Source organism: Xenia sp. Carnegie-2017, unplaced genomic scaffold (genome assembly GCF_021976095.1).
Source record: "Xenia sp. Carnegie-2017 unplaced genomic scaffold, XeniaSp_v1 HiC_scaffold_21, whole genome shotgun sequence".
Taxonomy (NCBI): Eukaryota; Metazoa; Cnidaria; class Anthozoa; order Malacalcyonacea; family Xeniidae; genus Xenia; species Xenia sp. Carnegie-2017.
Genome location: NW_025813484.1, coordinates 7753542 through 7764531, shown reverse-complemented (window position 1 = coordinate 7764531; position 10990 = coordinate 7753542). Strand labels below are relative to the sequence as shown.

General features: G+C 32.0%; 2 protein-coding genes across 2 annotated transcripts; both read left to right on the top strand.

Moving 5' to 3' along the window:
- Positions 1-632: 632 nt before the first annotated feature.
- On the top strand, positions 633-7881 carry LOC124443513. Its single transcript, XM_046993967.1, has 31 exons — positions 633-780; positions 870-924; positions 1195-1247; positions 1541-1614; positions 1888-1957; positions 2069-2149; positions 2264-2381; positions 2499-2551; positions 2638-2711; positions 2789-2858; positions 2983-3069; positions 3160-3219; positions 3499-3559; positions 3642-3694; positions 3787-3860; positions 3994-4063; positions 4124-4210; positions 4291-4350; positions 4435-4495; positions 4588-4640; positions 4716-4789; positions 4874-4943; positions 5125-5217; positions 5326-5388; positions 5470-5530; positions 5656-5708; positions 5847-5920; positions 6004-6073; positions 6331-6417; positions 6605-6661; positions 7718-7881. Exons 1-31 carry the CDS (start codon positions 693-695, stop codon positions 7879-7881), a joined length of 2268 nt encoding a protein of 755 aa, XP_046849923.1. The 5' UTR covers positions 633-692.
- Positions 7882-7897: 16 nt separating this feature from the next.
- Positions 7898-10934, top strand: LOC124444982 (thioredoxin domain-containing protein 12-like). The gene is made up of 10 exons (XM_046995686.1): positions 7898-7984; positions 8056-8125; positions 8313-8399; positions 8536-8595; positions 8771-8831; positions 8980-9032; positions 9543-9616; positions 9780-9849; positions 10374-10460; positions 10724-10934. The coding sequence occupies exons 1-10, from the start codon at positions 7970-7972 to the stop codon at positions 10786-10788; spliced, it is 642 nt and encodes a 213-aa protein (XP_046851642.1). The 5' UTR covers positions 7898-7969; the 3' UTR covers positions 10789-10934.
- Positions 10935-10990: the final 56 nt, after the last annotated feature.

Sequence of the window (10990 nt, the reverse complement as noted above, 5' to 3'; positions counted from 1 at the left end):
AAGTTATTAAGTCACTTTAAACAATCTTTCTAAGGCAATCAGAAAATAGTGCCGTAAAACTATATGTTATAATTACTTTAATTATGTGTTGTTACCATCACTGACATCAGTCTAAGTAATGGTTGATCTCACATAATACTATCAGAAAATAAATAAACCTTATCCAAACTGCAAACTACTACTTATAAAAATCCATTTACTGGCAGCGTAAAAAGTTGGCGTCAAGTAGCTACAGCATCTTTAGTCCATCTTTCAACTTCTTCGTAACATATTTTTTGGATATGTTTTTTACTCATATGTACACATAGGCTTGAAACAGGACTCTAACGACGAAAAGCTTTTTAAGATCAAGATTACAGGACTGCAACTGACTACATCGATTCGTTGATTCTCTTGGACGCACGCAATTGTAATTTGTTCGTTTACATACAAAAGGCCTTTCTTCAATATTAACAACTTGTGGCCTGTATTAACAATATATGCCACGTGCTTTGCTTCTTATGATTTTGTATTTCTTAAGAAATGTAAATTTCAGATAAAAACGCCACCAGCAACATGATTTATTTACTTATTCAACGCAAACCTTTGTTTGGGTTGACTTTAACAGATTTCCTTTCATATAAACACAGATATTTGCTGTGGCGAATTAGATGTTTGTTGTTATCAGCGTCTAAAATTATTTTATATTTAACATGAAGATTAGCAACATTCAGGTCTTACTAGGGTTTATTATCACTCTTCTTACAATCACAAAAGTGACAGGAGAAATTCTTAGCAATGGTATGTGTGTAAAGTTTGAATATTGAAGATACTTTCTTTGAAACATTTTCCATGACCGTGTATATGTAATTTACAATCATTTACTTCAGGTTTTGGAAGCAGTATCGACTGGAAGTCACTTGATGAAACTGTGATGCGTATAAGGTTCATTATCAAATTAACAATTTTTACACTTGAAGTTTGAATGCTGCAAGGCCCGCAAAGGAAAAATATCCAGTTTACTATCTTTACACAAAATTTTGAATTGCTTAAGTCGTCACGCAGTTTAATTACTAAGTAATCCAGATAAGTTTTTCCTGCGGATTTTCTGTTTAATGGTAAATTTGAAAGAGCTTTTAGATTAGCAAGGAGCTCGTATTTAGTTAAAATAGAACGTTAATATGTTTTAAAAAAATTATGGTTCTTCACATCTAGTAAAAAACCCAAAATGTTGATCATACATAAAAGTTGGTGTAAAGCTTGCGTAGGTAGGTTGTTTATATATAAAGTCAAAATTCAACTTCTGCTGAATTCCAAATGTTTGCTCAAACTATTTATTGCATACACCATCAATGTTACCATTTAAGGCGTAGCTATAGTCGGCTATTTTGGCTGTTCTAAAATGTCAGACCATTGGCATCAATTTTTTCTTTGGCAAATCTAGAGTTTTAAAGACAGTAACACTGAAGTATTTACATAGTACAACCAAACTTGCAAGCTAGCTACCCCATTGGTTACCGAAGGCATGTTTTACAGAGGTCTTTACTGATGATTTTTACAGGTTTAAAAGAGCAGTTTTTGTCATCAGACGAAATTGAAGAACTCAGTCGTGAGTTTGTGATGATCAACACCAATGTATGTATTATATTATTTTATCGTCTTGTAAATAAGTTTGTTAAGTATTGTATCTCTGGAAAAATATGCGTTGATTAAAAATCATGTGAAATGATGTAACAGAAATGTCATCAGAGTGATGTTGCAGGGGGTCCTTAATACAATAATACAATAATTTCATTGTTTTTTATTCTTGAAGAAGTTTTTGTTTGAATACAACGTTGAAAGTTGTGTTAAAGATATGTAATTATATCGTAAAGATTTGCATTTATACATGTAATATTATTTAATTAGGATGAAATAGCAAGCCAAAAAGAAGAGTACGATATTGATGGAAAATATGTACCGAGAATTTTCTTTTATGGTATTAACTATGCATATTCCTTTCGTAAATATGGGAAAATCGTACCAGAAGCGAAATGTAATTTTCAGAAAGGTAGCTTGTATGGTCATTGTAAATCTTCGTCTTTTGTAGGTAAAAATGGAAAATTTCTTAGAAACATAATGAATGAAAAGCGAGAAAAATACCAGTATTTTTACAGCAAAGCTGAAGATGGTGAGAATATTACAACTAATAATTCAGTTTAAACATAGTTTGTCGCTTGCACTGTTTTGCAATACATCTAACAAGACCAATGTGTATCTAGCAAAATGTTTTCTTTACTTTTAGTTATTGAGAGTATGAAGGCTGTTATTGAACAAGAAAAAAACATTTCACTTGACCGAGGTTATAATAAAAACATAAATTGGACGACAATGGCTAACGCCGAAGTTGAATCTAGAAAAAGGTATTTTACATTTGTGGGATTGATAATCTCGAATAACTATGAAAACTTCTACAAATTGTCAAATTTATAAAAAAAAGTAATATATTTAACAAACTTGATGTGTTCATAATTTTGAAGTGGAAAGCCAATCATGGTTTTAATTCACAAATCCTGGTGCAGTTCGTGCAAAAGTAAGTATTATTATATTTAAACACAACTGAAGAAGTTATAAATAGGAAGGCAACAATAAGGAGTGTAAATTTTTCCATTTTTACAGTTTTAAAACCACAGTTTGCTGCATCAAAAGAAATCGAAGAACTGAGTAAAAACTTTGTTATGGTCAACACAGAGGTATATCAATGGTTATGAGAGAGAATTCTTTGTTTTGCATGCAGTGATTTGGTGTTTTGGTTCTTTCTTTCATTTAGGATGACGAAGAACCAAAAGATAAAGCATATGCTGTTGATGGTGCATATATTCCTAGAATTTATTTCGTTGGTATGTTGAACACTTGTGATGAATAAAATCATGACAACAACAATTAGATGGAATATACTTTAGACAAAGGATGATAAATTTTCTCTTATCTTGTTCCTGTAAGTTCACGCTTACTGTGTTTCAGAACCTAGTGGTAAAGTGATGGATCATATATGGAACAAAGGAACATCCTTCCCCGACACCAAATACTATTATGGAGAACCAAAAAACAGTATGAAGTTCTTTTAGAAAATATTGCTTGACCAAGATGTTTGGTTACATCAATTTATTTTACATATTTGAATGTTATGAATTTTATTAGTTGTACGCAGTATGAAGGAAGTCATGAAAATGGAATTTAGTTCCAACAATCTTCACAGAGGTAAGTGTATCTTGTTCTTTATTATAATTTAGGATGAGGTATTAGGTGCCACAAATTGTCTCTTCTTTTTACCCAAGATTGATCAGTGTCTCATAATTTTATAAAACATCGTAAACACTTCTATTCAACAAGTTGACTATCTTTGCTAAGTTTTAGGAATTTATTTAAGAACACATTTTTGGTAAAAATAAATCTTATCAATCATCAAGATCTTAAGTAACTTTTCTTATCAATTTAACTTTGACAGTCTTTACTGAATTTTTCAACATATAATCGCAGGACTTGGTGAAAAATTTAACTGGTTCACATTTAAAGACGGCATAGAGGAATCTAGAAAAAGGTGCGATTAAAAACGTAGTTGAATAATTTATCTTGAAGACTGAAGTAGCACAATGGTATTTCTTTATATGTTTTACAAATAGTGGCAAACCAATGATGCTTATCATTCATAAAACTTGGTGTGGTTCTTGTAAACGTAAGTTAACGTAACATCACCTTGAACAAGAAGACTAACAAAATATAAAAAATTTAATACTTGTTGTTATACTTGTGGTGTTTCTTTCGTAGAGTTAAAACCAAAATTTGCTGCATCTGATGAAATACTGAATCTAAGCAAACATTTTGTCATGGTTAACACTGAGGTACTGTCATAGTATTTTTTCTTGTATTGTATCGTAAAAAATGGACAAATATTGCTACATTGTAAATATATTGTAAATCTCAATCTTTAAAACTCTAAACTTTGATGTTTAGTTCACTTAATTCAATTTATAGGATGATGAAGAACCAAAAGACAGTAAATTTATAATTGACGGTGCTTACATTCCAAGAATATTGTTTGTCGGTAAGTTATGTGGACCTTTAAATTTTATTTTTTAAATCAAAATTGATTTTTTGTTCTCAGAACCAAGTGGTCGTGTCATGGACGAAGTATGGAATGAAGGAACAGCTTATCCTCACGTGAAGTATTATTATGGAGAAGCAGATGAGAGTTAGTGTTATACTTATCTAACATTCTTTCTTGATGTTTATGGTTGGAAAACATGGTTTGACTTTTATCTCTTGTTTTAGTTGTTCGAAGTATGAAAATTGTTATCGAAAAAGAGGAAAAATCCACCAAATTGCACAATGGTGTGAACAATTAGATTTTTTGCATTAAATTATCCTATGAAATGATATATGGGTATATTTTTTGAAATATTCATTTTCTGGTAGGATGGGGAGAGAAAATAAAGTGGGAAAATTTGGAAAGTGGATTGATTTTGTCTAAAGAAAGGTTAACGAAGACAAAAGATGGTTTTTATATAGAACATAAAATTGCTGAGTCAAACTTCAATATTTTCAACTGAAGATATTTTCTTCTTTAAGAAATATTCCGATGCTATTGATTATTCACAAGTCTTGGTGTAAAGCTTGCAAAAGTGAGTGAATTCAATTAATGATTTGAGTTATGTTGACGTTGGATTGCATTCATGAAGCTATTTCTGTTGTTTTAGTCCTAAAGTCCTATTTTTCCAAGTCGAAGAAAATTCTTGAACTTAGTTCCAAATTTGTTATGGTGAATGTCGAGGTATGTTATAATTACATTCACACGGACATGAACAGGATATTTTTTAGTTGTGGATGTTAGGTTATTGCAATTTCTTAAATAAAGGATGATGAAGAAAAGTTGGGAGATGATTTTGATGTTGATGGTGCTTATGTTCCACGCCTATACTTCTTTGGTAGGTACAATTTTCTACTCATTGAAATTTTCTTTATTGATACTATAATGTCTGTGAGTCCATTACTGTATTGCCAATTTTTGAATTAGAACCTAGTCTTCAAACGTACTTTGCGAGCACACAAACTTTTGGTTTCTTTCTATTATTGCAAACGACTCAATTTTTTTTCTTTTTACAACAGATCCTCGGAATGGAAAAATAATGGAAGAGTTTTACAACGAAAGCCCTGAATATAAGGATGACTTCATTTATTCATATGGAAATGCTGAGCAAGGTACACATGTATAATAAGTTTCCATCTCCTCATTCTTTTGTCTGTTAACATGAGCAATAGATATAGCTTGTGTTATGACTTGATATTCATGCATGTAAACTGTTTTAGTTGTTACAACTATGAAAAAAGTTTTGAAAAGACAAGAAACCGTTGAAAATGATCGAACAAAAGGTGAAAGTTCCTGTTTTTGTCTTCATTAATCAGTTAGATGGTATTTGTTGGTTCATTCATATCGTTCTGAAAAATACACAGGTTTTGGAGGAAAGATTGAATGGACATCGTTGAACGACAGCTATGGCATTGCTGAGGAATTGTAAGTTCTTAAACTATGTATGTTTTCAGGACTTAGTTTTCTTTTAATGAAACATATCACTGTGTTATCAATGGAAAAAACCTTTCACCCAAATTTGTAATACATGTGCACACATATCTTATTAGCAACAAGCCAATCATGATGATTTTCCATCGAAGCTGGTGTCAGTTCAGCAGAGGTACGTGAGTAATCTTAAAGATGAAAAATTGATTTCAGTTTTTTCATTAAAAAACAACAAAATGTCACAGGGAAATGTCACAAAAGCAAATGCTATAGTCTTACTTCAATGGTGACAAGGTTTAAAATATATTTCTAGATTTAAAAGAAGAATTTGCAATGTCTTTGAACATTGCAGAAATCAGCAAATATTTTGTCATGGTCAATCTTGAGGTATTTTAAATGTTTATTATTTTAATTGCTTATTACTAAGTAGCATCTCTGCCTTTCTTTATTGTTTACTTTCTTTCTTAAAGGACGATGAAATTCCAAATGATGAGAAGTACAACATAGATGGAACGTACGTGCCAAGAATTTTCTTTATAGGTAAGGGAATTTCATTTTGATGAGAAGGATTTTTGTACAATACACACATATTATAATTTTTGGTGGAGTACCTGAAATGTGTCACACTTTGTCCCAATGTTTCCCCACTAGGCAATTTTTTGCATATAAGAAGTTTTTATGATTTCCCTTGTATCATGCAAAACTATTTTTCTTATCTTTTCATTTTTATAAATACAAGAAAATCTAACAACTCGGCGACATTAATGATCTCCCTGCCTTTTGTGATTGTTTCATAGATTCTCGAGGCAATGTAGATATAGAGGTGATCAATGAGAACAGACGTGATAAGAAAGCGAAATATTTTTATCAACATGGAATAGACGGTAAAATAAGAGTTCGCAAAAGTAGTCCTTTCTATGTGGTACCTCGCTCAATATGCAAAAGTTAAAAATGTTTTTCTTAAAAATGAAGTCAGTTGTTTGAGCTCGAGAGCATCGTTACATGCTTGTAGATATAGATTACCTAAGTACATTTTATAATTCATCATACTAACGCTATGTTAAATTCCAGTTGTTGCTTCTATGAAAAAGGTCGTTATTAAATTGCCCGCACCTTCATTGGAAAGAGGTACAGTGACATCATGACTGTATCACTATGATGACTGGTATAACTATGATGACTGTGTCACTATCATGACTGTACTACGATGTACACTGTCATGCCTGTGTCACTATCACGACTCTACTACGATGTACACTGTCATGCCTGTATCTTTATCGTGACTGTACTGCAATGTACACTATCATTACTGTACTACGATGTACACTGTCATGACTTTACTATGATGTACACTATCATGACTGTACTACGATGTACACTGTCATGACTTTACTATGATGTACACTATCATGACTTGCACTAAGATGTATACTGTCATGACTTTACTATGATGTATGTACACTATCATGCCTGTACGATGTACACTGTCATGCCTGTATCACTATCGTGACTGTACTACGATGTACACTATCATGACTGTACTACGATATACACTGTCATGACTTTACTATGATGTACACTATCATTACTGTACTACGATGTCCACTGTCCTTACTGTACTATGATGTACACTATCATGCCTGTACAACGATGTACACTGTCATGCCTGTATCACTATCGTGACTGTACTACGATGTACACTATCATGACTGTACTACGATATACACTGTCATGACTTTACTATGATGTACACTATCATTACTGTACTACGATGTCCACTGTCATTACTGTACTATGATGTACACTATCATGCCTGTACAACGATGTACACTGTCATGCCTTTATCACTATCATGACTGTACTACGATATACACCAACATGACTGTACTACGATGTACACTGTCATGACTTTACTATGATGTACACTATCATGCCTGTACAACGATGTACACTGTCATGCCTGTATCACTATCATGACTGTACTACGATGTACACCAACATGACTGTACTCCGATGTACACTGTCTTGACTGTCCTGTGATATACACTGTCATCACTGTACTATGATGTACAATGTCATGACTGTACTATTTATACCGTGAAAAATCGTAGAAATTTTGTCATATAAGATAGTAGTTTGTAGATGTAACAATGGGAACATAAAAATCTAAATTGTTCTTATTAGGTTTTGGAATGGAGTATGAATGGCTTAACATGGAAAATGCTCTTAGTGAAGCTTCAACTTCGTATGTCTTTCTTTCAAAACTGTCAAAACTATCAAAACTTTATCTTATATTTTATTACAATGCAGCATTATTTTTACTTAGGCAAAGCCAATATTTCTCATAATTCACCAATCGTCTTGTCCTGCGTGTGGATACTTAAAAATGTATTCAATCAATCAAAAGAGCTTCCTATATATGCCCAGGATTTTGTCATGGTAAACCTACAGGTTAAGGCCATTTTCTATCCTTTATTTTCTCGTATACAAAAGCAGTCAACATGATTGTTTTATTCCAAAAGGATGAAGAAGAACCAGAAGACGATCAGTTTGATGTCGATGGAAGATATTTTCCAAGATTATTTATTTTAGGTATGTGGTTGCACAATATTTGTAGTGACAAAGTCCGTAGTCATTTGTTATGAAGTGGTTTCTGACTTGAAAATGGAAATTTAAACACACACAAACTATTATTTTATATATTTCTATAATGCATAAAATCAATTCAATAGTTTATAGTTGGCAAATGTTGTATTTTGTACAAATCATGTATTCTCAGATCCTACTGGAAAAGTTCAACAAGATCTTCATAATATGGAACCAGATTATGTTGAGTATAAATTTTCTTATGGCAACGAGCTTTCAAGTGAGTATATCTTATATCACATAATTTATCGTGATTGAGAAATCAACATGATCAGTGATCTCTTAGATCCTACAGTTGTCCTACTCTATCCTTTAGAGAATGTGTGTGTTCACAAATTAAATTTTCGTTTTGTTAGTCATACGTCTTATGAACGATGCACTGCTGCGATTTGGTAAAGAAAAATCGATTGACAATGGTAGGTGGATTTTTGTTATAAAAAAGCGTTGGAATAAATTTCCGATCACTTCTTCTCGATATAGACATAAGTATATTAGTTTCTCAAATATGATATAGTTGTCGTATGGAACTGTAAAGATTCAGTATCTTTTGTTTTAAACTAAAATCAAATAATGCTTTTACCAATAAATCAGGTTTTGGCAAAAACGTGAACTGGGTGAGCTATAAAGATGGGGTTGATCTCTCAAAGAAAAGGTAAATAAATATTTTAAATGTTAATTTGTATTCACCTAGAAATATTTCATGTAAAATATAATGAAAAATTACTTTATGTTTTCTATGTTTATATCACTCATGCAACCCAACACACGATATTTAACAGAGATGTTTCTGTGCACTCTAGGGATATGCTAATGTTGCTGATCATTCACAAGCCGTGGTGTAAAGCTTGCAAAGGTAGCTAAGATTCTGTTATTTATTGTTTTTGCGTTGTGAAGTTGCTTTAAAAATTGGTTTCATATATTGGCAAATGACATCATTGTTATTCATCTTTAAAGTTTAGTATTCCCTCATAAATGAATACTTTACGGATCACAGGATTGTGTGAATACGTTTGTGATGATAACATGGACAAACTGAATTATGTTCTTTATGTCACTACAGCAATTCGTAAATCTTTGACATCGATCAGTAGCGAAGCGAGCCCGCAAGTTTAGGTCGTGCTGTACAAATTTTAAAGTATCATTATTGTTCATTTATTTAGAAATTTATTGTTTTTTACTCACGAAGTGAGGAAACAGAAAAATTTTCATGCAGAATAAAATTTGCAGCAAGCTACTTCGCTGATATGGATTCTTAGAAATTGTCAGACGACTCGATAAAAATTATATATTCACTTACAGTCATCTTTCTTAGATTTTTAACTCTTGGTTTTGGAAAAATTATGTTTTATCTTCTTTTGCAAAGCATTGAAAAAGAAATTGTCCTCATCAGAAAAGTTTGCAGAATTGAGTGAAAAATTCGTCATGGTCAATGAAGAGGTAATTTTATCCTTCATCAGTGATTCAGTTCCTTTTTTTGTCAGTTAAATATTTTCTGTCATGATTCCATTGGTCATAAAGAAAATGTTATGTTGTAATAGATGAGGAAGAGAAGCTGGTAGATGTAAGTTGTGGTAAGAATTTTATTTATTTTATTGAAAAGGGCGAAGAGGAATACATCGACGAGAAGTTTGATATCGATGGATCATACATACCACGGATATTTTTCATCGGTAGGTTATCTCAAATCCTCTCGATTTTAACACTTCAATTAAGAAGATGAAAAGACGTTTGGGAGAGACCTTTGGGAGAACTCAACAGCTGATCAGTGCAAACCAAATATCCAAGGCCGGGAGTTACACGTGCTAGAGAGTTCTCACAAACGTCTCCTAGGTTTTCATAAGCCTGCGCAAACACGAAAAACATTTTTTATTTCTTTTATAAAGTAATAATAATGCGAAACAGATAAATTTAAAACAAATATTTAAATTTTTCCTTCAACATGAATTCATGATTGTTTTGAAAATTTTCATTGGTTAATGTAATAAACTGACCTCGGATCCGTTTGCAAAAGCCAATGAAAACACAACAATAAACCAATCAGCGCACGCCTTTTGTTGCCTTTATTTCCTATAAAAAAATAATACTGCGCAATTCTAAAAGTTTTTCTCTGTGACTATATATGCATTACAAAATTGACACTTTGGTAAAGATTTGTGTGTACTTTAACAAAATTTTCGAAATTTTAAACAAATAGATCCATCTGGTGAAATCAGGACAGACATTTACAACACGGAAAGCATGTATAAGGAAAATAAATATTACTATTGGGATGCCGTAACACGTGAGTTCTTTTATTGATTTTACATCTTTTAAATTCTGCCTTTGTAAAATTCTTGGTGTGGAAGTACGTCACGGCCGCTATGTTGGACGATCTAACAAAGCATTTTTCTTATTTAAAAACGCAAATGTCATTTTAATTTTTTCCCACAAATTTCAAGAAAGCATGGTTTCAAATAATTCAGCTCTTGCTCCCTCTCAATGTTGTTTTGCAAAAAAGTCCGCTCTACCTTTTTTGAATGCTGACTTTTTTGTTGCTAATTCTAGTTATTCAGTCCATGGAAAAAGCACTGGACAAATTCAAGATGAAATTGCAACGAGACGAACTTTAATTAACAAGCCGTACAGTTCTTTACGGTTGCTTGTTCAGATGGACCGATAATTTTATTAACATTTATATTCGTTTAGATATTTATAGTCGTGTGAACAGCCATTTGTGTTATCAAGTACATTTATCAATACGTTTTTCGTATTTTTATTCTTGTTTCCAACTTTATTTCAAATCTATGTAATTTAGGCGGTTTTCTTTGATCT